General features: G+C 54.8%; 11 protein-coding genes across 11 annotated transcripts; 8 read left to right on the top strand and 3 right to left on the bottom strand.

Annotated features, from left to right (window-relative positions):
* The first annotated feature begins 25 nt into the window (after nucleotides 1–25).
* HETIRDRAFT_153484 (uncharacterized protein) lies at nucleotides 26–1,051 on the top strand. The gene is made up of 7 exons (XM_009542138.1): nucleotides 26–114; nucleotides 171–287; nucleotides 344–439; nucleotides 492–551; nucleotides 622–644; nucleotides 699–739; nucleotides 804–1,051. Exons 1-7 carry the CDS (start codon nucleotides 79–81, stop codon nucleotides 977–979), a joined length of 549 nt encoding a protein of 182 aa, XP_009540433.1. The 5' UTR covers nucleotides 26–78; the 3' UTR covers nucleotides 980–1,051.
* Nucleotides 1,052–1,786: 735 nt separating this feature from the next.
* Nucleotides 1,787–2,944, top strand: HETIRDRAFT_307924 (uncharacterized protein; the record flags this gene model as incomplete). The annotated part of the gene is made up of 8 exons (XM_009542137.1): nucleotides 1,787–2,018; nucleotides 2,071–2,232; nucleotides 2,288–2,317; nucleotides 2,372–2,431; nucleotides 2,493–2,546; nucleotides 2,599–2,622; nucleotides 2,677–2,826; nucleotides 2,883–2,944. The coding sequence occupies 8 exons, from the start codon at nucleotides 1,787–1,789 to the stop codon at nucleotides 2,942–2,944; spliced, it is 774 nt and encodes a 257-aa protein (XP_009540432.1).
* Nucleotides 2,945–3,410: 466 nt separating this feature from the next.
* On the bottom strand, nucleotides 3,411–3,881 carry HETIRDRAFT_308456 (uncharacterized protein; the record flags this gene model as incomplete). The annotated part of the gene is made up of 1 exon (XM_009542136.1): nucleotides 3,411–3,881. A coding segment is annotated over one exon (471 nt), but the record flags the coding sequence as incomplete, so codon positions are not given.
* Nucleotides 3,882–4,340: 459 nt separating this feature from the next.
* On the bottom strand, nucleotides 4,341–5,915 carry HETIRDRAFT_468053 (uncharacterized protein; the record flags this gene model as incomplete). Its single annotated transcript, XM_009542135.1, has 6 exons — nucleotides 5,698–5,915; nucleotides 5,600–5,635; nucleotides 5,518–5,547; nucleotides 5,207–5,465; nucleotides 4,994–5,154; nucleotides 4,341–4,931 (listed from the first exon to the last, which is right to left on the bottom strand). The coding sequence occupies exons 1-6, from the start codon at nucleotides 5,830–5,832 to the stop codon at nucleotides 4,341–4,343; spliced, it is 1,212 nt and encodes a 403-aa protein (XP_009540430.1). The 5' UTR covers nucleotides 5,833–5,915.
* A 324-nt stretch (nucleotides 5,916–6,239) lies between these two features.
* HETIRDRAFT_17676 (uncharacterized protein) lies at nucleotides 6,240–6,589 on the top strand (the record flags this gene model as incomplete). The annotated part of the gene is made up of 3 exons (XM_009541961.1): nucleotides 6,240–6,288; nucleotides 6,338–6,471; nucleotides 6,521–6,589. Coding segments are annotated over 3 exons (252 nt in total), but the record flags the coding sequence as incomplete, so codon positions are not given.
* A 3,018-nt stretch (nucleotides 6,590–9,607) lies between these two features.
* cyp63 (cytochrome P450 monooxygenase 63) lies at nucleotides 9,608–11,844 on the top strand (the record flags this gene model as incomplete). The annotated part of the gene is made up of 11 exons (XM_009542073.1): nucleotides 9,608–9,836; nucleotides 9,891–10,023; nucleotides 10,079–10,267; nucleotides 10,318–10,466; nucleotides 10,520–10,635; nucleotides 10,692–10,809; nucleotides 10,866–10,879; nucleotides 10,928–11,199; nucleotides 11,255–11,386; nucleotides 11,441–11,584; nucleotides 11,648–11,844. 11 exons carry the CDS (start codon nucleotides 9,608–9,610, stop codon nucleotides 11,736–11,738), a joined length of 1,587 nt encoding a protein of 528 aa, XP_009540368.1. The 3' UTR covers nucleotides 11,739–11,844.
* A 1,113-nt stretch (nucleotides 11,845–12,957) lies between these two features.
* HETIRDRAFT_406527 (uncharacterized protein) lies at nucleotides 12,958–13,653 on the top strand. Its single transcript, XM_009542134.1, has 3 exons — nucleotides 12,958–13,087; nucleotides 13,168–13,370; nucleotides 13,426–13,653. The coding sequence occupies exons 1-3, from the start codon at nucleotides 13,039–13,041 to the stop codon at nucleotides 13,576–13,578; spliced, it is 405 nt and encodes a 134-aa protein (XP_009540429.1). The 5' UTR covers nucleotides 12,958–13,038; the 3' UTR covers nucleotides 13,579–13,653.
* Nucleotides 13,654–16,199: 2,546 nt separating this feature from the next.
* On the bottom strand, nucleotides 16,200–21,136 carry HETIRDRAFT_307229 (uncharacterized protein; the record flags this gene model as incomplete). Its single annotated transcript, XM_009542133.1, has 2 exons — nucleotides 16,200–16,766; nucleotides 21,098–21,136. The coding sequence occupies 2 exons, from the start codon at nucleotides 21,134–21,136 to the stop codon at nucleotides 16,200–16,202; spliced, it is 606 nt and encodes a 201-aa protein (XP_009540428.1).
* Nucleotides 21,137–21,685: 549 nt separating this feature from the next.
* HETIRDRAFT_447176 (uncharacterized protein) lies at nucleotides 21,686–22,872 on the top strand (the record flags this gene model as incomplete). Its single annotated transcript, XM_009542132.1, has 2 exons — nucleotides 21,686–21,802; nucleotides 21,859–22,872. 2 exons carry the CDS (start codon nucleotides 21,686–21,688, stop codon nucleotides 22,870–22,872), a joined length of 1,131 nt encoding a protein of 376 aa, XP_009540427.1.
* Nucleotides 22,873–23,007: 135 nt separating this feature from the next.
* HETIRDRAFT_447175 (uncharacterized protein) lies at nucleotides 23,008–23,832 on the top strand (the record flags this gene model as incomplete). Its single annotated transcript, XM_009542131.1, has 1 exon — nucleotides 23,008–23,832. One exon carries the CDS (start codon nucleotides 23,008–23,010, stop codon nucleotides 23,830–23,832), a length of 825 nt encoding a protein of 274 aa, XP_009540426.1.
* A 366-nt stretch (nucleotides 23,833–24,198) lies between these two features.
* Nucleotides 24,199–25,040, top strand: HETIRDRAFT_423647 (uncharacterized protein; the record flags this gene model as incomplete). Its single annotated transcript, XM_009542130.1, has 3 exons — nucleotides 24,199–24,595; nucleotides 24,620–24,684; nucleotides 24,738–25,040. 3 exons carry the CDS (start codon nucleotides 24,199–24,201, stop codon nucleotides 25,038–25,040), a joined length of 765 nt encoding a protein of 254 aa, XP_009540425.1.
* Between the last annotated feature and the right edge of the window lie 298 nt (nucleotides 25,041–25,338).

Here is a 25,338-nt window from a genome sequence, read left to right as displayed (position 1 = left end):
CAGCATAATCACGTTGCGCTCCTTTGTCGACTCGACGCATTGTCCAGATCACTGGCGTGTTTGCTGCAATAGATCACAATGAGCACAACACACGCTATCATCACCATTGACATCGTCAGCCGCACCTTCTTTCTCTGTTTGCATGGAAAGCTAGATTTTCATGCATCTAGGTCCTTGACCGCCACAACTGCAGAGAGGTTCTGCGCGCTCTCCTCCATGGGATCCTCTTCCATCGCCTCTTCGGAACCGTCAAGCCTCAAACATTCGAGGTACTAGACGTTACCATCGTACGCATCACCCATCGCGCATGAAGTTATTCCGCTGATGCGCGTCGCCCGCCAAGCCCGGCGTCGCAGACCCGGAAATCGAGCGCTTGGTGACGGAGAAAGTTGATACACTTTGGAGGGCTATGGAGAATGGCTCCCACAGGCGCGGACAAGTGCATTTTCACTCCGTTTTAAGTCGACCATGTCTGACCGTGAAATGTCCAGCTGAGTGTCACCTTTTCGAAGAAAGACCAGAAAAAATCGTGGATAGGCATCACTTATGAGGTGCGGCTCCTCGTGTCTCACCAGACCCCAAATAATTCATAACACGAAGCAAAAATGAACTCTTCCACAGGAAGAAGTGCCTTGGGAACAATGGTTTTCGCGCTCCTCGTCCGCTCTGGTCCCCCCCTGACACCGTGTCGTACGCAGGCTTATAAACACGGAAATACGCCAACCGACGTCTGAACAAGGTCCGTTTGTGTTTTTACTCCTCACAGAGCAGAATTCGTACTGGCGGTAATCGGTTTCTTGAAGAACGCATCACGTTCAACGAAAACCTTGCCTCGACGCTTACGAAGAGCCTGCACACAATGATTACCCGCACGTCTTCCGAACAGGGCCGCACCGCCGTGCCGCCCATCACAAACCCAAGCATATCGCCGTTTCCGATGAAGATTGGGGTGAAAGCAGGAGGCGTGGAGGTTGGATGATGGCGCGAGCTTGACACAGGGTCTATTCTTTGTATGTGATCTCGGAGTGTAATGATGCGCGATTATTTTCTGACGGCACGTTGTTGAGCATGCTGTGTTTAGGCGTTTACCGTGCCATTTCAATATCTACTGTAGCATTTATGAGCCAAGCGCTCTCAGGCGCTCTTCATCAGTAACATGCCACATTCGCTCTAGCTTTCAAGCAAGTATTTCGACCGGCGGTATATGGACAAATATGGACCACACATCGATGACAAGGTGCTCACAAATCCGATGACACGGTGCTCACTAATGCCCTCACAAAACTCTTGGGTTTGGCATCTATGGCCTCACTGTAAGATAGGATGTGGATATTTGTCAGCTAACGCCTACGATCTCCATTATTTTCATGGATGAAGTATCAATCTGTCAGGCGTATTGTGGCTGTTGGTTCGATCCATATGGTGAGATTGAATGCTGCGCCTGGGGAGCGCCTGGAGTTTGAGCTTAGAGTCTGCTTTGTTCACATTGCCGACCAAAGCTAGTTTTTTCGCTTACTTTTTCTTCTTCATATGAAGAACAACTATCGAAATCAAACGCAGGATTTTCCCGGTCTGGCAATATTCGCCTCAAGCCCTCACGGAAATTCGTTATCGTAAACGGGTGGGGGAAGGCCATGTGATATTTATGGCACAGCGCATGTGGCCATTCAATATTCAATCTTGGTAACTCGTATTCCCATCGTACCAGGTTCTTGTTCCCGCCATACATAAAGGATCCGCACGCAGTTCGCACTGGACTCTCCCAGTACTCCTCCCAGTACCCCCGATGTCTGACTCCAAGGTCCTTGCGTCCCCCCCAGGAGAATGCTGCACAAAGACTGTACAGCATAGCGGCACAGCCGTTGGCGTCTTTGAAGACCTCAACGGGGTCAACACATATGTGTCTTATCCGCCGACCCGGCAGGAACGCTACAGGCGCATCATATTTTTCTTCGCGGATGTCTTTGGCCCGATGTACATCAACAATCAGCTGATCATGGATTATTTCGCCTCAAAGGGTATTTGTCTTCCGCTCTTTCCCTGCCTGTCTACTCATCTACTCCTATCGAGCAGGATATCTAATCCTTGGGCCCGACTATTTTGAAGGAGACTTTGTGTTCCACCATTACGGCGTCGAACCCGACTTTGACTTGGGGAAGTGGGTAGGTCCAAAGCGCGAGAAGGCATATCAACTGGTGCCCACGTTCGTCGACGCTGCTAAGGCCAAGTTCGGTGTGTAATTGCGACTTCCAATGGAGTACACGCTAAATGTAGCGGTGTCATACAGGCACCACTGAGACCAAGTATGCTGCTGTCGGTATGGGCAACAGATGACTGAATTGTGCGGATAATGGACTCAATATATGCGCAGGGTATTGTTTCGGTGGCCCTGACGTATTAGGCCTCACCGCCACGGACTGGCTTGCTGCAGGTGAATACGATTATGTTAAATCCTTGAAATCTAAGGTTTAGCTTTACTTCTATCGGATCAGGAGCAATTGCGCACCCTGCTATGCTTGACGAAGATCACTTTGCGAACTCAAAAAGTTTGGCATTCTTCAAGTATACTTGTAAATTCTCACTCACTGCTCTTTCTAGGACCTCTTTTCTTATCCTGCGCCGGTGATTCAGTCGCATCTCTGTGTTCTACATTTGATGCTAATTCTGCATATCCAGAAACCGATCACACCTTCCCCACTGACTCTCGTCATCGGTCCGAGGAACTCCTGCGAGACTCCGCATTCAAGCCCGAATATCACTTCCAGGTTTTTGCACGCGTTGCCCACGGTTTTGCGATCCGCGGAAATCCCGACGTGCCCCACGAGAGTGAGTTGTGCGCCCGCCGATCCCCTGCATTCGAGTCCGACCAATTTCTGTTACAGGATGGGCAAAAGAGCAAAGTGCGAATAGCATCATCGGTTGGTTCGATAGATTCTGTAATTAATGAACAAGGGATGATGCCTGTACTTTTATCAATGATATCACACCTCAAAGAAAAGTACTTGTCCACTAGTCTTCACAACTCCTAGAACGTGTCGCAGGTGGCGTTTTGCAGAATGAAGCTGGAGCATGAGCAGGTTGTATGCCCGAGTTTTAGGTTGCATCACCATCTCGGTCAGAAATGAAATTTTGACTGAAGAAGGGAGGAATTTGCGCCCGGATAATGAGGTACATCATCGGTAACACTATAAATGGAGAGGAGCTCTGTGTACCACTGGACTGACAATCTCTTAGCTTCAAACGTCAAATAACGAAGATCAGAAGAATTAATACGTACCAGCAACGATTGCATGATGTCCAAGCTCGATGCAATTTCTTACATCGGCATCTTAACGTGAGTTTATAGCGAGGGTGATGCCACGATGGGCTCCGTGTTTCTGCATGCAATCTTCGATGGCTTTCGGCTTCGATCAAGTGATGCTCTCTTCATCGTCGCTCTCGATAACTTCATATCCTACCCAGATGACCTCGGAACAGCTTCCGCACCCTACCAGATGCTGTCCTCTGTCCATCTCAACTTCTCCAATTCGATATACTCCCCCGCATCGACAAGCATGTGTCCATCCTTCGCTTCCACCCTCCATGAATTCTTCTAGAGAAACTACTTGCGCCGGCCTCGGCTTTCCTGCAACCCCCTCTCCTTTCTGGAATCGTAGTGCAGCGTCGTATGATTCTCGCAAGTCGGGGTCGGATAAAGTACGATATGCATCTTTGATTCGCCCAATATCGACTGAAGCGCGAGGAGCATCGAGCTGATATGAGAGTCTAGAAGCAGTTTGATTACGATCGGGATGAAGGCTCAGCAAGGCATGATGATATGCAGCTTTGATATCCGCGGAGGAAGCGCTGGGTTGTACAGAGAGAAGGGTATAATAATCGAGCTCGGTGAGCGGTTGGATGTCCAGTTTGTTCTCAACGAATGATCCGGCTAAGTTTTCTAAGTACCGTGGATAAAATCGAGGTTCGAGAGGAAGTTCTGGTGCGGTCACACATGCTACTTCGAAAGCGTCACGATGTCACAGCCTACCATCTATTAGGGGCATTATAAAGTAAAATAACTTTAGTACACTGTACTGTACTCTGCGATGAAAGGAAGCATGAACATGATTCCTCAATGCGCGTCTATCCGTATGTGATACATGTCCTGAAAGTCAACGCTGGAGACTGACTGACGTAGAATGGGCAAGATCAAGCTTAGCCCTTTTTACTTCATCGTCCGCCTCCGTGTCGATGTCTGGATCAGGCGTCCTCTCCGAGTATGACCGTTTTTGAGCGACTACGATATCCTTCTCTGTGAAATCGAAGGAGGTTTAGAAACACTCACTCGTTGGCATCGAGATTCAATTGAACGTGGACTCACCAGTCTTTCTAGCGGAGTTGCCTTCCATCAGAGGTAATGGTCTAAAATATGGTTGCGCGAGCCAGTGTGGGATCTTCTCCTCAAGATTGGGCTCTCCGTTGACACTAGCCTCGTGTTGGTCTTTCTCCATGCGTTCCGCCAGCTCCTCTACGATCTCAAAAAATGCTCTGACACCACCACCCTCCTTGCCCCTGGTTTTGCCTAATTTATCCCGTAAGTCGGGATGCTTTACAAGCCCGGGCCGCATGAGTTTGAACAAGTGACCTTTGATTGCACTCAGGGGCGTGGGGGTCTTGAGAGATTCTACGATCTGGAGATACTCTAGAGCGAGCTGAGTATGAGGAGGGTAGAGTCCTTTGTGCGGCAGTAGAGATGACGACGAAATGGGCGACTGAGAGTGTGAAAATAATGCGGCATTGTAGAGTTGTCCTTCAGCAGACATGACACCGTCTGCTCCCGTCTCGGCAAGGCATCGTTCTATGTCCGAGTGATAGAGTATGTTCCCATTGGCGAAGACGGGTACAGAAACCGCTTCTTTCACAGCGCGAATTTTCGACCAGTCTGCTAGACCCTAGTTGACGAGGCATCGGGCTGAGAAGATTGGGCGGGATATGAACTCGAAGTACGGCTTACGGTGTTATGACCTCGCTGTTCCCGCGTGCGCCCATGACATGTGAGTATTTGTGCACCTGCCCTTTCCAACATTTTTGCATACTCTACGGTCTTTTCCAGTGAGGAAAAGACACGAAATTTAGCAGTGACGGGGATGGTGAGGTTCGTGTGAAGAGTGTTGACTTAATGAATGAGTTCAAGAAAGGAACATGTAAAGAATGACTGTGATCTTACTGAGCTTATATATCAGGTCCCAGTCGTCCTGCAAGAAACTGCCATATTTTCCCTTACGTGCGATGTCTTGTGGACAACCGAGGTTGATGTCGATTGCATCGCAATGAGGTTCTAGGATGCGAGCGGATTCAAGAAGCTGGTCGGGGTCGTTGGCGCAGAATTGTACGATCAATGGGCGGTCGCCTGCGCCGCCTTCTTCGCCATAAATAGTGTTGAAATTGGTGTCGCGGTATCCTTTCTGCTTTGTCCCCGCGAACATCTTGAGAAAAGTCAAGTCAGCTTGTGATGCGGAAGAGATAATGAGGGCGTACTTTGGCATTGATCATGGGAGTGTATGCTAACTATCGCCCGGCGTCAATTCATTGCCAAAAGACTTGAGAAAGGTAGACTTTCCTGCGCGCCATATCGTCTAGAGAGTTGTCTCCAAGCCTAGAAGAGCGATCAGAGTGATTTTCGTTATGAAATAAAATTCAAGTGTAGCTATAACGCACCAATTCGCTTTGATCAACCATAGGTGCGACGATATATTTTGGACTCTTAAGAATCTCGTGATAGAATTGGTACCCTCGAAGCTTGCATGGGGGAGCTGGTGAGGATGCAGTGTTTATCGAATTATCTATCACCATCTCGGTATATAGCCTGCGCAACGAGCGCAAGAGGTATGAAGCAATTGTGATCCTAGATTCGCCCTCGGTGATGATGGAGGAAGATGAAGAACACTGACCTTAACCCTAGATTGGGCTTCAGATTTTCAACCCAACCGTGGCGGACCCCTTTCCCTCCCGGACATCAACTATCTTACTCTTGTTGATTGCTATCGTACGTCTCATCAGTCAATGGCAGCAACATCTGGCACAGAAAAGGCGGCGGTTACCCTAGACGTTGAGACGGATGAAGAGCGTCAAAACAGACTTCGTCAGTATTTTATTTTGTTTCTTCTTCAGATGACCTTTTATCTAGCATAATTGCAGAGCGGATGCTTCAGGCACTCAATACTTCTCATGCATCTCATGCCCACAAAACACCTACAGCATTCGACTTCGGTGAGAGAAAGACATTCCTTGTGGATCCTCCAACGGACCGTAAGACATTCCTTTCACTGCGGTCTTCTTGATGCCCATGCTATCTTAGTTCTATCCCGAGTGCAAGCGTTTCTGCCAGCTCTAGAAGCCTCTAACTCTCAACTTCTCCAGCAAGCAAAAAATGATCCACGAAGCGTAGACATTGAGCATATTGATGACTCTGTACAGCAGCATATCGAAATGGTTCGTCGCGCTACACTTTCCCAATGACTATGTTAATCGGTGATCGCAGAATCTTGGCCTCGGATTATTCGAGAAGCGCGCTAAGGGAGCGTCTGAAGGCGATGCATCTAGTTCTGACGAAAATGAGGAAACGCTATCCTCCGAATCCTCGTCCGACTCGGAATCCTCCGATTCCGCCGATGTCATTGGTTCGTCAGACAACGACCTTATTTCAACTTTGACAAAATCCTCCCGCCCCATGAAGCCACTGCCTTCGCGAGCTCATCCACGAATCGTAATGCTGAATTCGGCGCCCACTCTTTCGTCGACATTGCCATTGTAAACAATTCATAGATATACTCACTCGCCTCTTTTATTTTCAATCGACTATTCGTTTCTCCCAACGCCTCTTCTGATGTCTTCGTCAGATGTTTCGGCACCCGCAGCATTTGACCTTCAACCGACGAAGTTAATTGCGTCACTCGACCCTTCGAACACCGACGACGCCCCGAATCTTCCTCACTTTTTATCATATGGGCGCTGGATGCAGCAGTCTTACCAGAAGGCAAAGCCATGGGCGTATGAGGATGCATACAGATATGGAGGTTGCCGAGACTGGGTTTCTCCCATGACACCAAAAACGACAGTCATTGGAAGCACTGAAGCGCTAACATCTCATCAGCTCGCCTTTGATTTGCATATGCAACTAAGTGTATGTGGTGGCTGCGATGGTAAAGTCCTCGGATAACTACCGGTTCCTCGGAGTCAAGGTTAGAAGCTAGGTGCTGTAAGATCGCTTTGAGTTTCCAATTTTCGGAATTGATATTTGTTGGCACGTCAGTCGAATTCTACAGACAGAATCTTGAAGACTTTCTGGCAGACTATTTGTCAAATCCTTTATTTTTCTGGAGAGAAGACGCTCAATGCACATATCGAAGAAGCTATCACGGCAGCGCGTTCTCCGCCCGGTCCGAGTGCGGGCCCTGTATCCGCGCTGTCTGATTTTACGTGGAACCCTTACTGCGAACATTCAATCGATGCTGGAGTCACCTAGAAACCCGCTCACACCATTCTCACATCTCGGAGTCTCAGACATCAGCACAGCATCCTGTTTCCTCAGACGCGCACCGATGGTCCCCATTTGGATTCGCAGAGAGCTACATTTGTCGTCTTCAGATGTAATCACTTTCGGTGGGCCGCATTCCTCGAACTCTAACAACCAGAAGCATTCTTTATACGACCGACAGTAGACGTTTGCGCCAGTATGGATCGTGTGCTTACAGGGTCCATACCCATGCTATCCCCATCCAAGGCTTCTGTCTGCAGAGCCTGGGCTTTCATACACACCTCGTGCACGCGCATCTTGAGAAGCCAGATCTGCGTATCACCCACACATCATATCTCGGGTCTCATCTGAACCCGACCACGCCACTCTTTCGCAGATGGCATTCCCCACAAATCTTCATCCGATGATATCGTGGAGGGCTGTCGGGATCTGTGCTATCGTACGATACCGATCCCCATGTAGGAGAACTACGACAGCGGAAGTGAATTGTCACAAGATTGTGGTAATGTGGTCCTCAGCTCAGCTATGCATACCAACTGCCTCGCGGGTCCGTGCGAAAGAAAAGAAAGCACTAGGCTCGTTACCGCATGCCACCAATTGTTGACCAAGTCGCAAGCAAACTACCTTACTGATCAAGGGCTATCGCGAAACCCTTTGCCACGACTCATCACTTACTCAAGCTTCTCAAACCTCACGTTCTTCTTATCATCAGCAACCATCAGCATATGGCATTACGCCGCTGCGATAGCAAAGTGGGTTTCCCTCAACACTTTGCAAATGCGCGAAATAGAAGTCTGTGCGGCTGTCTGCGGCTGGCTCAGCGCTGTCAATAATCTAGACACCCAATTCCGCCATGGTGACTCCTTCTTGCGAAGCTTGTTGTAAAACTCGTCTCGATCAAAATTGTGAGCAGCCCTGCGTCACTTGAGCCGCCCATGGAACGGTCGCTGTCCTTCACTCTTAGGCAGGCGCTCTTCTTTTCCGACACGACGGCAACCTGACTACTTTTTTCTCTGCGTGCTGTCTAGTTCTGATATTCTCCGCGGATTTCGTACAGGCCTCTGCTCCGAACGTCCGTTGGCGAACGTGTTGATTCCGCAAAATCGCAATTGCATGCGCTTTGCAAAGTCATGTCTTCGAAATTGACGAAGAAAGAGTATACATGTCGTCTCTTGTGAATGGACTTAAATAGGCATATTGCCATGGAATTGTAATTCGGCTTTCAAATCGAAGCCGTAGCTCACGCGTAGGCAGTGCGTAGGCTCGCGTAGGCGTATCCCAAAATACTATGTCAACCTAATAAATTTGGCCGTGGCCTAGATGTAAGGGTTTGCCTCCAAATTTGCAGGCGCCCATCCACCGCACACATCATCTTCAGCACCCTCCCTACCACATACCTCAAATCAACGGAACAACCATCCTTACGAGAGCGTTATTTTCATAACCGTTAGGGACATCATTTGCTGCTGTGCAGCAACATCGTCATACTTGATCGAGTGAGGGAAGGTCAGACCCTGAAGATTCGTCGGAGTGAGTCGCGTAATCATGCATGGGCCGGGACTTCCGTTCTGTGTGCAACTTCTGATATCAAATGTTTCCCGGATGCGATGCTGTTGACCTGCGGCAGTCCTGCGCGCCTCATTCTGCAGAGTTCACCCGCGAGCGAACCGCCCACACCATCAAACCTTGGGCTATCAGGCCGCCGCAAGCCGCTCTGCACGGCGCGTGATACATGACCGATATGGCATTCACGAGTTCACCTGCGTGGCGGTGTATTTCGGTCTATATTAAGCGTACAATGTCCCTGAAGACTCCTGGAGACTTGACTTTTTCAAATTCTGGCCCAGGCAAAAAGAATGATTTCAACATCGACAGATCCGCGGAGTTGATCACAGTTGATCGACCCTTTTCTCCTTTAATCTCCAGATGGGGAATAAACTCGGCTAGATCTACAGGTTCGGCCCTAAGATTGGCTGCCAGAGAAGCCACGTCCTCTGAGACTTGTATTAATGATACCATCATGGCTTTGTGCACAACCGCCCACATCCTGCCCCTTGCATGCTACCCTCATTGTCTGTGGCCTGTTCCAACATGAACCTATTCCTCGATCATATCACTCCCTCCAATCTCCTGCCCGCTTCCATTCTCATTGCTCTCGTTGTCATACCTTTCTCTACCATATGCGTTGGTATATCCCTAAGGACAAAGAGTCGTCGCTTCCCATTGCCCCCAGGTCCGAAGACATCGTGGTTTGGGGGAGTTACATCGCTCCCCACGTCCACACCATGGCGCACATATGCTGAATGGCGGCACGTATATGGTTCGTGGATGCTTCTCGATTGATAAGCTGTTTCTGAGGTCTTCTGTCCAACAGGTGACATTATATATATCCATGCTTTCGGAAATCCCATCATCATCTTGAATTCAGCCCGAGCAGCATTCGACCTACTCGAAAAACGAAGCGCGACGTATTCTTCGAGACCAGTGCGAACCATGGTTCAAGAGATGTGAGTTAATATCTCGTGATATACCACCACCGCTAATTCCTCGTGACCTTGGTAGAATGGGCTTTGATTGGATTTTTTCCGCAATGCCGTATGGGTCATCTTGGCGGAAGCATCGAACATTGTTTCAAAAACATTTTCATGCTCATTCATCGCCACACTATCAGCCCATACAGTTGAAGGAAACGCATGCGCTTCTTCGAAATCTGATTTATCGGCCTGATCGACTAGAACATCACATACGAAGGTGGGATTTTTTTCATCACGGGATTCCACCATTTCTCAGTGATCGCGTAGAAGTGCGGTGGCTCCAGTGATGCAAATTTTGTATGGACACGATATTCCAGAGGAAGGAGACATCTACGTGACTCTCGCAGACCAGGCGATGACATCCTTCGGCAAGGCAGGTCTGTTTGGAACGTATCTGGTCGACTACATTCCTCTTCGTACGTCGCTCGTAGCATACCATCTTTGGGTGACTTTGATGAAGTATCGCTAGTCAAACATGTTCCGAGTTGGTTTCCTGGAGCATCCTTCAAGAAACAGTCAAGACAATGGCGGCGAGCGTCACGGGCTATGATCGACCGCCCTTTTGACATGGTCAGACAGCGCATGGTGACCCTCTCTTATTTTGGCATGTAATTTCTGCTTTGCTGATACATAATCTTCAGGAGTCGGGAACTGCCAAACCCTGCTTTACAACGTCAGAACTCGACGAGTGGGTGAAGTCTGGGAGAGATCCGGAGTATGCACGGTTGATCAAGGGCGTTGCAGGAACATCTTATGCTGGTAATTACCAACCTTCGATTTTGTCATACATTTGTTAACGATGTCGGATAAATCAGCTGGTGTTGATACGGTGAGTAGTATCGCTATGGTAATTTTCGGTCTCTGACTTTCGCCGAAGACTGTGTCTGCGATTCTATCGTTTTTCTTAGCAATGATGCTTCACCCGGAGATCCAACAAAGAGCACAGCAAGATATAGACAGCGTGGTAGGATCGGATCGCCTCCCGCAATTTTCTGATCGAAATGCCCTTCCATATCTGGACTTTATTGTTGCTGAATGCTTGCGATGGAATCCAGTTGGACCATTGGGCGTTGCACATTATGTGACGGAAGACGACGTCTATGAAGGATACACAATACCGAAAGGCACGACAGTGCTACCTAATGTCTGGTATGACTCGCCTTCTCTTCTTTGACCTCGTTCTCACCATGCATTCTCATCATAGGAGCATTCTTCATGATGAGGCGACTTATCCAGATCCTATGACATTCAAGCCTGAGCGTTTTGAAGACCAACATAAGAATGTAGCGCTTGGTATCAACCCTTTACCGGAAGTGGCCTTCGGGTTCGGACGACGGTGAGGATAGATTTCCATGGGCACATGTCCCTTCGTTGAAGTTCGCCCATTCAGGATGTGTCCTGGCCGTTGGCTTGTCAACGATACCATCTGGATCACGATTGCGTCCGTGTTAGCGGTATATACGCTCCGCAAAGAAGTAAACGAGCACGGAATTGTGATCGAACCCGATACAGAATACACAACGGGTTTAGTGAGGTGAGTTCGTGCACGGTGTAAATGAGATAGGGCGAGGCGAAGTGACATCCTTGCTTTGTTCAGCCGACCAAAACCGTTCAAATGTGTCATCGTCCCGCGTTCAGAATCTGCACTCACTCTCGTTCGACAAACAACGGAGGAGCCACAATTCTGAAATACTAGTAGTTTGCGCTATGCCATCAACATCAAACAGGTCCGAAGATTGTAATGATTGTATTGACAATGTCTGAATACACATAATAATTATTAGCTGACTGGTGAGGTATGGAAGTTTTATGAGGGGTAATTTATGCCATCTACGTCGGTCGAAGCATCCACCTGCCTTGATAGGGGCCTTATGAGTGGGCCTCGGTGGACCGTGGCACATAAACATATGAAACTTGCCTATTCATTCTCAATCTTCGTATCGACATGACAACCGCATACTGACGTACATAGTATCCGCTCTGACCCCTCAGTTCGTCGGCGGGGCATGCTGTCATGCTTGGGAAGAGCTATCCCCATTGATTGAGAAGTCAGCTCGACAATGCAACAGGTATTCAGCTCATCAAAGTCCTTTGGCCGTCAGCACTGTCGACCGAGAAGGTAAGTCACATGAAGACTCGTAATATCCTTTCATTCTCCTTGAGGTACACGATAAACAGTGAGCGCGTACATAGTGCTTTGCATATAACACAGCATTGGTGTCTTCTGCATGAGAACGCTCAGATAAGCTCCGACTAGTTCTGAGGAGCATGATGGGTTCTGCGAAGTGGAAGTTTAGGCATCAACCAGTAGCTTGGACCGGCAGGAAGTTGGAGGGTACAGTATGGACGAAAGCTGGGCGCAGTAAAGGCAGTTGCCGCGGCCAGAGGCGCATAAACCCACGATGGGATATCAGTCAATTTTCGACATATAGCGAGGGTGGACGATATCGATCTGTGTCAGCTGTGTGTCTTCTGAGGAATGTCAGAAGTTGGCAGTGCTGTCGAGAGTCTTAACACGAGAACATGCTGTTAACACGAGAACACACCGTTATAGGACATCGGCACATGGGGACCATTCACGAGTCACCGTAGCAAGTACCACGCAGGTTTGTGAGCTAGGGATACATCAGTTGTATGACATCTCGGAGCATGCTTCGCTGCTGTTTCTTTTCTCAACGTCTGTGACCTTGCAGGCGTTAGCAAATAATTTGGAAAGGGGATCTAACCTTTTCATTGATGCATATATAATTGCAATTAGGGTGGCTTGTGAGGATATATTGGAGATACGCGAGCGCCAGTCGGTCAAACTCGGGGTTGTGGAGGGGAATAAAGATGTCACTCGCCTGAACGTCACAACTCTGTCACAAATCCATCATTGAGATGCTTACCCGTGTCCTCTTGCGATCTCCTTGTCAGATTCCAAACATTGCGAGCCATCTGGCGAAACTTGTGGTCTCTCCATCACCACATATCCGAATTCTAAGAGCGATGTCTTCTGTTACTTCTCATCCATCCTTGACGAAGGTCTCCACTGAGCGTGAGTGATTGACGCGGATATACTAGCTTTATTACCCAGGCCTTGATGACTCGATTGCAATCATTGTGGACAATGCTCAGATGCACCCGCTGCTATCGGACCTTATAGCCAGGCCATTGTTGCACACCCCTTCGTCTTTGTCTCTGGCTGCCTTGGTTTTGACCCGAAGACTGGCCAATTTGTCGCTGGCGGTGTAGAGGAGCAGGCACGACAAGCGCTGTTGAATCTGAAGGCAGTTGTGGAAGCTAGCGGGAGTGAAGTAGGGAAAGTGGTCAAAACAACAGTAAGTGCTCATTCGTCGGTCATAGGATTTATAAAGACTCCCATGTTTCCAATAGGTTTTCTTGAAGGATATGAATGACTTTGCGGCGGTCAACAAGATCTACGAGAGCTTCTTTGGCGATCACAAACCTGCGCGCTCGGCAGTCGAGGTAGCGCGTATTCCTAGAGATGGGCTAGTAGAGGTGGAAGCTATCGCTTCGGTCGCATGAAAAAATAGGAAGAGAAGGATTACGCACACTTGTGAAGGTATCGAAATAATTGTCGAAATTGCACTTATTTTCGATCACGGTGAGCATGCTTGTCGAACTTTGAATGTACCGGAAAGGACGTGGAAGCTCGTGAAAGGCAGCAATTTCGCCCTAACCTTCTGGATGCACGATGAGGTGGACCATCGGCCTCGTCGCCTTGTAGGGGCGGACACAAAGATCTTGCTCAACGACGGCGACATGCCGCCCAAGCGATTCCAGATCGAGCGCGATACCAACTTCAACGTGATCGTCAACTCTATCGTACTCATCCCGAAGTGCACCATCACCGCCACTGCGAACTGTACCATTGACTTGAGGACGGGCAAGAGCGCTGTCGTCTCCGAGGCCGGCTCTGAGATGGGCGACTCAGACGTCGTCAACGCCCTTATCAGCGTGCGCGCTGGAATATCTTTATTTGCCTACGCGTCGTTTTGGCTTAACCTTTTGTACGTGTGCAGTTCGTGTCTCATCGCGTTCCAAAGCATCATGCCCATCTCGCTGTACATCTCAATTGGGATCAGATGATCCAGACGTATGTCATCTCAGAACGTCAGTAGACCTCCGTCGAGCAGCGGAGCAAGCCCATGCCTCGCTTCCAGCTGCCAATCGCGGTCGCTCTTACCCTCAGCGCACTCGCCAGCGCAGCCCTCTTCAGCCTCGCAGCACCACAAGAGGCCACTGCACGCAGATGGCAAAAAATACCACCATGGCGATCTCTTCGACATCCTAGCCCCAAGGGCATTGTCGACGGCGAGCCAATGGATGAGGCCGCTTTTGAGGCTCGGATACGTCCACCGCACGCCCCGCTACGCCCTTCCATGCTCACCCCTCGCGCAAATGCGCCTCGGAAACGCCCTGCTCTCCCTGCTCTCCCTCGTCTGCGTCGCCGCCCTAGATATCCCTCTGCTGTCCCTTCTCTTTCGACGGCCGCCAAAACACCATCATCTATGCCCTATATGCCCTCTTCGCAGCCTACCTCCTACTCCGCTCCGGTGGCGTCCTGGTTGAGGGTTGAGACGGCCCCACACTGAACTCATCATCTATCTCTTCACGCTCTCCACGTCTGCACTCGTATTGCGATGGTCTTTTCGGAATAGATCTGCGCCTCGGTAAAGTGCAGCGGTGGGCTGATCGGGGTGGTGACAGCGACATAGAGGGCGAGCACGGTGTGTCAGAGGGAGGCGACGTGGAAACAGGCGATGGCATGCCCATTCAGGAGGAGTGCAGTGACGCCAAGCCGCCATCACGAACAAAACCCGCGATTACCCCATGTCCACAGTTATAAGAGGCCGTAGATGAGCATAGGTGAGGGTTTTTGTGGTGAGGGCATGTCATATGCTACACATAGACCAGCAGAAGAAGAGGGCAGCAGTGCTGCCTGGGTTACTGCATGGACCGGCAGAAGAAGAGGGCAGCAGTGCTGCCCGGGTCACTGCATGAGCCAGTGCAAGGCAGAGGGCAGTACTGCTGCCTGGGTCATTAAATGGACCAGTGCAAGGCAGAGGGCAGCAGTGCTGCCCGGGTCATTGCATGGACTAGTGCAAGGCAGAGGGCAGCACTGCTGCCCGGGTCACTGTATTCTAACCTGAAAAGCTAGTAGTATTACCGACACTTTTGAGTCCACCAATATCCAAAACTACTGTGTTGCCAATTAAATGTAAATATAAATATGAAAAAATCCTTTCTGTAATCTTCATTCTAACCTGAAAAGCTAGAAGGTTCAGGGTAGGACAGGGGTATGGCAGGGCTAAAGAGGCCATTAAGAGGTGAAGAAGCCACCCATGCCAATACACGGCTGACATGACGAGCCTGTCCGTGGCTGGAGAGGCTCGTCATGTCAGCCGTGTATTGGCAGGGCTGAGTCCTGATACGTGGCTGACATGACGAGCCTCACTGCGGCTGGAGAGGCTCGTCATGTCAGGCGCGTATCAGCTTGGCTGAGTCTTGATACGCAGCTGACATGACGAGCCTTACTGCGGCTGGAGAGGCTCGTCATGTCAGCCGCGTATTGACAGGGATGAGTCCCGATATGCGGCTGACATGACGAGCCTCGCTGCGGCTGGAGAGGCTCGTCATGTCAGGCGCGTATCAGCTTGGCTGAGTCTTGATACGCAGCTGACATGACGAGCCTCACTGCGGCTGGAGAGGCTCGTCATGTCAGGCGCGTATCAGCTTGGCTGAGTCTTGATACACGGCTGACATGACGAGCCTCGCTGCAGCTGGAGAGGCTCGTCATGTCAGCCGCGTATTGACAGGGCTGAGTCCCGATACGCGCCTGACATGACGAGCCTCACTGCGGCTGGAGAGGCTCGTCATGTCAGCCGCGTATCAGGATTCCGCTGTGCCAACAAGCACAAAACCTGCACAAACTCGACTCTACATGAATGAGACAGCCTACGAGCAGTAACCTTACAGATGCCCACACTGTGAGTATGTTTTTATTATATCTTATTGTACCCTTTATTTCTTGCACTCGGCTTTGCAAACGGACGATAGGCCTCTGCATCGCCGAGGGCATGTATTGATACATGATGTTTCCTTCTCTTTTCCTCTACTTCTACTATCTACAGATCCTCGAGGGACTAACCTTTCCCTTCCCGACCCCGTCTCTGTCCTCGTCCACGCCTACGCCCCCGCTCACAGCCGCCTCTTTCCCCTGCGTCGCCACAATGTCGGCCGCGGAGGCGTTTTAAACCTGAGACAGCGGGGATCGCGGTGGGGGCTTTGCCTGGCTTCTTCGCGTCCTTGATGGCCCTCAGCTTCGCAAAGCGAGCTGGACGGACGTTGGCTTTGATGCTGCACAGGACGATGGCGCGATCGCGCAGCTCGACCTCGCCCTGCCGGATCTTTTTGATGATCTCGAGGCCGTGCGCGTCCGCGACGTAGCGCCGCTTCGCGGGCGAGGTGGTGCTCTCGGCAGCACCGGCCGCATGGTGGTGCATGTAGCCGGAGGCGGAGGACGGGGTGCGCTCGTGCGATGCGTGCGCGGTGGTGCGCAGCGTAGAGTGGGCGTGTTTGGAGAAGAAGGCGTCGGGCGGTAGGGTACCGGAGAGCGTGGTCGTTCCCTCGCCTCCTAGGAGAGAGTAGGGGAAGAGACGCGGCGTGAGGAGCCGCTTCCGGGTGTGCGCAGGTGCACGGGACAGGCAGGGCTGGGCAGGGAGGGGCAGGACTAGGGCTGGGGGAGGGCTAGCGAAAGTAAGTGATACGGACCTTTTTCATGGCATTCCTCTTCGCACCTTCTCTTCTCATTGACAATGCTCCTCACCCTCGCCGTCGACGCGCTGAAGCACGAGTAGCGTGACGATTGCGACACGCTGTGCGCAAGGGCGAAGCACGGGTGTGGCGGCGGCAGGGGCGCGTGAGGGAGCAGTCGAAGGAATTGTTGTGACCGAGTGGACGCGTGTGCATCGGGCCGGGAGGATGGGAGGACGAAGGCGAAGGAAGTGGGTGGTGGGTGTGCATGGTGTCGAGGCGAGGGCGAGGGGACGAAGGTTGAGGTTTGCGCACGGACAGACTTGAGTTAGAGACGGGTGCGAAGGACTCAACTTCGCGTCGCGCGCACGCGACCACTTAATTAAGCTCGTGACTCTCCAGCTCCCGCTCGTCCGCCTCAACCCCTCACTCGTTCCCTCAGCCCCTTGCACACGCATCCCTTCGACCCCACGCCTGCGCCAATAACTGTCTCGTTTGGCGTGCTGCACGGTTTCCACGGCGATGGCGTCCCGCTCCACCAGCACCTGCGTACTCGCGCGGCTCGACGACGCGGACAACCACGACAACGAAGAGGAGGACGAGGAGGAGCACAGAAGAGGGAAGGAAACGGTTGACGATGACATCTACAAAGGTACATCGTCACTCGCCCCAGTTCCTCCCCCGTACACGCACACCTCCCGCCTTCTATCTGACTCTCCATGTAACCTTCAACAATCTACCCCTCGACTCTACCCGCCCCCTCCTCTCGTCCGCTCAACCTCTCCCACATCCGACCCGCTCTCCCGTCCGACCCGCTCTCCCTTCCGGCCCTCTCGACCCCATCGCTCGCTGTACTGCCCTCCCCGCTCGCCTCGCACGATCTCATGCCCACTGGCCCACCGGCCGGCTCGCCCGCATCGTCCACATCGCCTCGCGCATCGCATGCGTTGCCCCGGACCCACGCTCGACTCACCCGCATCTCCCGCTCGACGCTGCGCTCGCCTGCTCGCTCCAGCTCGACACCACCGCCGTCCACCACCCCGACACGTCCTCCGCCTCCTCCACCTTCCCTCTACCTCCTCCGCCTCCTCCACTGTCGCCACCACCACCACCCACACCACCACCACCACCGCTTCCTCCACCTCACGCCGCTCCTCTGAGTTGTGGCGCACCATGCCCAGCGCCGGCGGCCGAGACTGCACCGTGCAGGACCACTCCAAGCCCATATCCGCCATGAGCACCGCCCTCCTCCGCACCGACCTCCTCCGTGCCGCCCTCCTCGACCAGGCAGCAGCTGCCCCATCCGCATCCGCATCCTCGCGCACCGGCCGGTGCTAGCGACGACATCAGGCTCGCAGTTGCCGCCTTGGACGACGTCGACTCGACGACACCGACTCGACGACACCGACTTGACGACGCCGCCTCGACCCTACCGTCTCGACGCGGCCCTGTCTCGACCACGCTGCCGCCTCGATGCTTCCGTCTCTATCCCCACTCCCGACGACGACACCAGGTTCGCAGCCACCGCTCAGTAGGGCGCGTGAGGATTGGGAGGTGCGCGTGCGGGCTGCCGAGGAGGGGTTTGACGGCGCCGTCACGAAGGTGGATGCCGGGCTCGCGACGCTGCAGCAACACCAACTCAAGGTGAATGGGAACGCGCGCCACGGTGTCAGGCTCGTCACACCCCCCAGTCCACGCAACATCTCGTCTGACTCGGGCGAGCGCCATCGGTGGAAACGATCGACAATCTCCCGAGGCCGATCGCGTTCGCACTCGGCCGAGTCAAACAAGGATGACGGTGGGTACGCGAGCTCATTCGAGGGCGTGACACTGCTCGATGACAAGCGCCAGTCAGCTTCCAAAGCACGCACGCGCGACCCCTCGACGACAGGAACCTGCCTTTGCCTGTGTTCACCGCGCGTCTGACGCGTCCTCGCCGTGACGCGAGCAACCGTAGGTCTGGGCTAAGGTCCAGTGGTACTACTCCGGCGCTGACGTCGCCAACGACACCGACACAGAGTGAGTCTCCCACAGTCCTTTCCATTCTACAGACCGCTTTGGTTGTCCACGCTAACGCCGCCGCCGCCGCCGCCGCCCACGCCCCCAAAAAAGCCCCGCCAACATCCAGGCAAGCTACGGCCGCTACGAGCGCCTGCGCGCCGACGAATCCGACTACGACTACGTCGCGCATACCTCCTTCAACGGTGCGTCCTCCGCCGCACCTCTCCCCGCCCGCGACGGCTGACTGACGGCGCTGCATGTTGAAGGCCCCACGAAGGTCATAGAGCACCGCGAGGCGGACATCGAGCAGCCCCAGATCGCCAATGGCGAGTTCTACGTCCGCCGCGCGTACTTCCGCCTCTCCAAGTGTGCCACCATGAGCCCCTCGCTCTCACCCGTCGCCCTCCCGATCCTCACAAACCCCCTCAAATCCCCACACACCCCTCCCGCCCCCGGCCAAAAGTCAAAGAACTAGTCACCTGCACCGCGGACTGCAACACCGTCTACAACCTCGACGATGCGCGCCCCATGCACTTCTGCCCCAAGCCCACCTGCCGCCAGCGGTTCCCCTGCAACTGCCTCGAGCACGCCGACTTGCACGACGCGCACGACTCCGTCGACACGCACGCGTTCAACCTCCTGCGCTCAGATCCAGACAGCGACGACCCCTTCCCCCTTCCACCCCCCTCCTCACGAGGGAAGGGAAACGGCACGGGCGCGCCGTGGACGCTCCCCGCGCTCCCCGCGAAGCTGCACGAAGCCGCCGCGCAGCAGATGCTCGAGGGCGTCCCGCCCTACGGCCTCATCGGCAACGCACAGCCTATCGCCGCCGCGCGCCCGGCGACGCCCGCGCGGCTAGGACCGCGCTCGACGAGTGAATGGAGCGCGTGGACAGCACCAACGTCGAGGGCATGCCCGCGGACGGCGGGGGCTCGCCGGAGGCCGTTGGGGGTGCGCGGTCTGACTGCGGCGGTGAGAGCCCCCAGCTTTATTTCGTGGCGCTTTTTGGTCCGTTGTGTGGAGGTGCCATTTGATACCACATACCTTTGCGACTCACGAGAGGGTCCTTTCTTGGTCGAATTTTACCTTACGATTCTAACCTGAAAAGCTAGAAGGTTCAGGGTAGGACAGGGGTGTGGCAGGGCTAAAGAGGCCATTCAGAGGTGAAGAAGCCACCCGTGCTAATACACGGCTGACATGACGAGCCTGTCCACGGCTGGAGAGCCTCGTCATGTCAGCCGCGTATTGGCAGGACTGAGTCCCGATACGTGGCTGACATGACGAGCCTCACTGCGGCTGGAGAGGCTCGTCATGTCAGCCGCGTATTGACAGGGCTGAGTCCCGATAAGCGCCTGATATGACGAGCCTCGCTGTGGCTGGAGAGGCTCGTCATGTCAGCCGCGTATCAGGATTCCGCTGTGCCAACAAGCACAAAACCTGCACAAACTCGACTCTACATGAATGAGACAGCCTACGAGCATTAAACTTACAGATGCCTGCACTGTGAGTATGTTCTTATTATATCTTATTGTACCCTTTATTTCTCGCACTCGGCTTTGCAAACGGACGATGGGCCCCTGCATCGCCGAGGGCATGTACTGATACATGATGTTTCATTCTCTTTTCCTCTACTTCTACTATCTACAGATCCTCGAGGGACTAACCTTTCCCTTCCCGACCCCATCTCTGTCCTCGTCCACGCCTATGCCCCCGCTCACCGCCGCCTCTTTCCCCTGCGCCGCCACGATGTCGGCTGCGGAGGCGTTTTAAACCTGAGACAGCGGGGATCGCGGTGGGGGCTTTGCCTGGCTTCTTCGCGTCCTTGATGGCCCTCAGCTTCGCAAAGCGAGCTGGACGGACGTTGGCTTTGATGTCGCACAGGACGATGGTGCGATCGCGCAGCTCGACCTCGCCCTGCCGGATCTTCTTGACGATCTCGAGGCCGTGCGCGTCCGCGACGTAGCGCTGCTTCGTGGGCGAGGTGGTGCTCTTGGCAGCGCCGGCCACATGGTGGTGCGCGTAGCCGGAGGCGGAGGACAAGGTGTGCTCGTGCGATGCGTGCGCGGCGGTGCGCAGCGTCGAGTGGGCGTGTTTGGAGAAGAAGGCGTCGGGCGGTAGGGTACCGGGGAGCGTGGTCGTGCCCTCGCCTCCTAGGAGAGAGCAGGGGAAGAGACGCGGCGTGAGGAGCCGCTTCCGGATGTGCGCAGGTGCGCGGGACAGGCGGGGCTGGGCAGGGAGGGGCAGGACTAGGGCCGGGGGAGGGCGAACGAAAGTAAGTGATACAGACCTTTTTAATGGCATTCCTCTTCGCACCTCCTCTTCTCATTAACAACGCTCCTCACCCTCGCCGTCGACGCGCTGAAGCACGGGTAGCGTGACGATTGCGACACGCTGTGCGCAAGGGCAAAGCACGGGTGCGGCGGCGGCAGGGCCGCGTGAGGGAGCAGTCGAAGGAGTTGTTGTGACCGAGTGGACGCGTGTGCATCGGGCCGGGAGGATGGGAGGACGAAGGCGAAGGAAGTGGGTGGTGGGTGTGCATGGTGTCGAGGCGAGGGCGAGGGGACGAAGGTTGAGGTTTGCGCACGGACAGACTTGAGTTAGAGACGGGTGCGAAGGACTCAACTTCGCGTCGCGCGCACGCGACCACTTAATTAAATTCGTGACTCTCCAGCTCCCGCTCGTCCGCCTCAACCCCTCACTCCTTCCCTCGGCGTCGTGCACACGCATCCCTTCGACTCCACGCCTGCGCCCATCACTGTCTCGTTTGGCGCGCTGCACGGTTTCCACGGCGATGGCGTCCCGCTCCACCAACGTCCCTACGCCCACGCTGCCCGATGGCACGCCAATCATCGCAAATGTCCGAGCGTCAACGACGATGACAACGAAGGCGATCAAGATGACGATGACGCCGACGCCGACGCTGAGGATGATGACGCTGAGGAACGGCGGCGGCGGCGGAAAGACAAGGGGGAACAGAGAGGGCACAAACGGGGTACGTCGTCTTTCTTTGCGTCGACCTGCACATCCATCCCTCCCGCTCTCGTCCAGTATATCCCTCCCTCCCTCGGCTCCCTCCTGCGCTCCCACTTGGCTCGTTCGATACCACGACCGCTCATCTGCCTCAGCTACTCGTTCCCTCGGCCCCTTGCACACACGTCCCTTCGACCAGTTGCCTGCTCCCACCGCTGTCTCATTCGACACGATCCACGGTCTCCACGGCAGCGGCGTCCCGCTCCACCAACACCCACGAACCAACGCTGCTCGACGACGCGGAAAACCACGACAACGAGGAGGAGAACGAGAAGGAGCACAGAAAAGGGAGGAAACGGACGACGAGGACATAACCATAGGTACGTCGTCACTGGCCCCAGTTCCTCCCCCGTACACGCACACCTCTCGCCCTCGACCTCCTCTCCACGTCGCCCTCAACGGCCTATCCCTCGACTCTACCCGCCCCCTCCTCTCGTCTGCTCAACCTCACCCACCTCCGACCCGCTCTCCCGTCCGCCCCGCTCTCTCGTTCGACCCGCTCTCCCGTCCGACTCGCTCCCCCGTCCGACCCTCTCGACCCGATCGCTCGCTGTGCTACCCTCCCCGCTCTCCTTGCACGATCTCATGCCCACTGGCCCGCTGGCCCACCGGCCGGCTCGCCCGCATCGTCCACATCGCCTCGCGCATCGCATGCGTTGCCCGGACCCACGCTCGACTCACCCGCATCTCCCGCTCGACGCCGCGCTCGCCTGCTCGCTCCAGCTCGACACCACCGCCGTCCACCACCCCGACACGTCCTCCACCTTCCCTCTACCTCCTCCGCCTCCTCCGCTGTCGCCACCACCACCACCCACACCACCACTACCACTGCTTCCTCCACCTCACGCCGCTCCTCTGAGTTGTGGCGCACCATGCCCAGCGCCGGCGGCTGAGACTGCACCGTGCAACCTCCTCCGCACCGCCCTCCTCCGTGCCGCCCTCCTCCGTGCCGCCCTCCTCCGTGCCGCCCTCCTCGACCAGGCAGTAGCTGCCCCATCCGCATCCGCATCCTCGCGCACCGGCCGGTGCTAGCGACGACATCAGGCTCGCAGTTGCCACCTCGGACGATGCCGACTCGACGACACCGACTCGACGACACCGACTTGACGACGCCGCCTCGACCCTACCGTCTCGACGCGGCCCTGTCCCGACCACGCTGCCGCCTCGATGCTTCCCACTCCCGACGACGACACCAGGTTCGCAGCCACCGCCTCCGACGACCTCGACTCGACTCCGCCGACTCGACTCTACCGCCTCGATGCTGCCCCCTCCACCGCCAGGCTCGACCACACCACGACCCTGCCCGGTGCCGACGACGGTCCCAGGCTCGACACGTTGGGTCCCCACCACGCCGCCGCCTCCACCCTGCCGCCTCCACCGCCGGTCCCTTGCCTCGACAACGGCGCGTCGCCCGAGGTCTCCTCGTCAACAACCCTGGCCTCCTCACCCCAGCCTCCTCACTCGACGACGCCTCCTCACCTTTTCATCCACCCCGCCTGCTCCTCGACAACAACAGCGCCCGCTCGACACGACGGCCTTGACGACGACACCGAGGCCTCCGCGATGCCGCCTGCACGCTCGGTCCCGATGACCCCAGGCGTGCAGCAGCCTTCTCGATCCTGCCAGCTCTTCACGCTGCCGCCTGCACGCCGTCTCTACATGCCAGGTCCCGACCACCTCACCGCCTGGGCCTTGCCTCCCCGTGCACACCACCGAGATCGTCAACGGCGAGGCCTCGACGGCCCTGCCTCCTCGCCAACACGGCGTCGCCGCCTTCCCCTCGCCGCCTTCTCCTCGCTTCCAACGGTGGCTCCCCGAGGACGCGGTGTTGCCCGGTGTCTCGTCATGCACAACCGCGGCCTCGTGAACCGCGGCGTCGAGGACGTGCTTATGACGACAGCCTCGTCGCCGTCTCTACCACATGTGGGGCCGCCAACACAGGGGTCTGGCAGGGCCCTGATGTGGCGTCCGCCGGGCGCGGACCCCTCCTGATGCTGTCTCCGACCACGCACGGCGTCGACGGCCACCGGCCCGCCCCGATGAGGCCGCCCAGAACGACCAGAGATTCGACGAATGGCTCCTCAGTCTCAGCCCCGACGACGACGACGGGCACGAGGCTGCCTCCTGAACCATGACTCAACACCTTCTACGACAACTCCTCCCCGATACCTCCTTGATGGCAACGGCTGGAACCTGTACGGACATGTCGGAGGCGGCTAAGAGGCGGCGGCCTATGTGGCTAGGGCCGAGGACGACGACAGGGTCATTGGGCGCGCCTCATGCGGCATGTATGACGGCGGGGTCGACCACGCGGGGGCGTCCACGATGAGGTCGAGGTGATGTCCACGGGCAAGCTTGATGACGACGAGGATTACGACGCCGCGTGTGATCACTGAGATCGGGCGCGCGGTGTCCATCCGCAGGGCGATCAAACAGGAGCTAGGGCAGTACACGCCCGCCCCAGCATCAGCATCGAACGAGTTCTCGCCCACCCTGTACTCGGTCGAGGAGGCAAAGCCGGCGGCGCCTGTGCAGCGCGCGAGCTCATTGTCGGCCTCGAACAGGCGCGTGGACCGCCCAGAGGAGGACCACTACCCGCTGCAGCCCAATCTGCTCCGCCAGCAGCCGCCCTACTCGGCCGAGTCGCCGTCGAGGCGTCTGCCATTGTCAGGGCGCTCGTCGGGCGACGGCCGCTTCCGCAAAGCGTCGTCAGAGTGCTCAAGCTCCGCGGGCTGCTCGCCGCCGCCAATCTTTGGTTAGGTGCCAACGGGGAGCACAGCGGGCATGCTCAGCAACGACTCGGCGGTTGCGGAGGGCTCGGAGGATGCCTGCACAGAGCTTAAGGTAATACTTGTCTTCTGATGGTTCATTTACCCCGCACTCACGCTTTTTCACAGCCCTCTCTCGAAGCGCAGACTGAATCAATCGTCTACACTATCCAGAGCGTGCTGTCTGGCGTCCGCTCGCTGACGCCCTCACCGATGCCCTCGCCGACTGTCAACGAGAACCTCACGCAGATCATCACGATCGTGTCCAGCATCGTTGCCGTCTGCCACGACAACCTAGTAGTATTACCGACACTTTTGAGTCCACCGATATCCGAAACTACTGTGTTGCCAATTAAATGTAAATATAAATATGAAAAAATCCTTCCTGGAATCTTCATACCCTGCTTCAACTTTGAGGCCCAGAAGCAGTGAAATTGAATGAGGGGTTCAATAGATATGGATTTAAACAGTCTACCCCCTAAAACCAGACTGTGTGAAGCACAGTCTGGGTTTTGGGAACCAAATCCGAAGTTGCACGCAATTCTGTCTGATTCAATAGGCTTAAAATGTATTTGTCATGGTACCCTAATATTTTCATTAGTAGACATGGAGTACTGAAGATGTTACAGGTTAGGTTAGGTTAGGTTAGGTTAGGTTAGGTTAGGTTAGGTTAGGTTAGGTTAGGTTAGGTTAGGTTAGGTTAGGTTAGGTTAGGTTAGGTTAGGTTAGG

This window comes from Heterobasidion irregulare (genome assembly GCF_000320585.1).
Source record: "Heterobasidion irregulare TC 32-1 unplaced genomic scaffold scaffold_01, whole genome shotgun sequence".
Taxonomy (NCBI): Eukaryota; Fungi; Basidiomycota; class Agaricomycetes; order Russulales; family Bondarzewiaceae; genus Heterobasidion; species Heterobasidion irregulare.
Note: the sequence above shows the minus strand (reverse complement) of the source record. Positions and strands in the feature narration are given on the sequence as shown.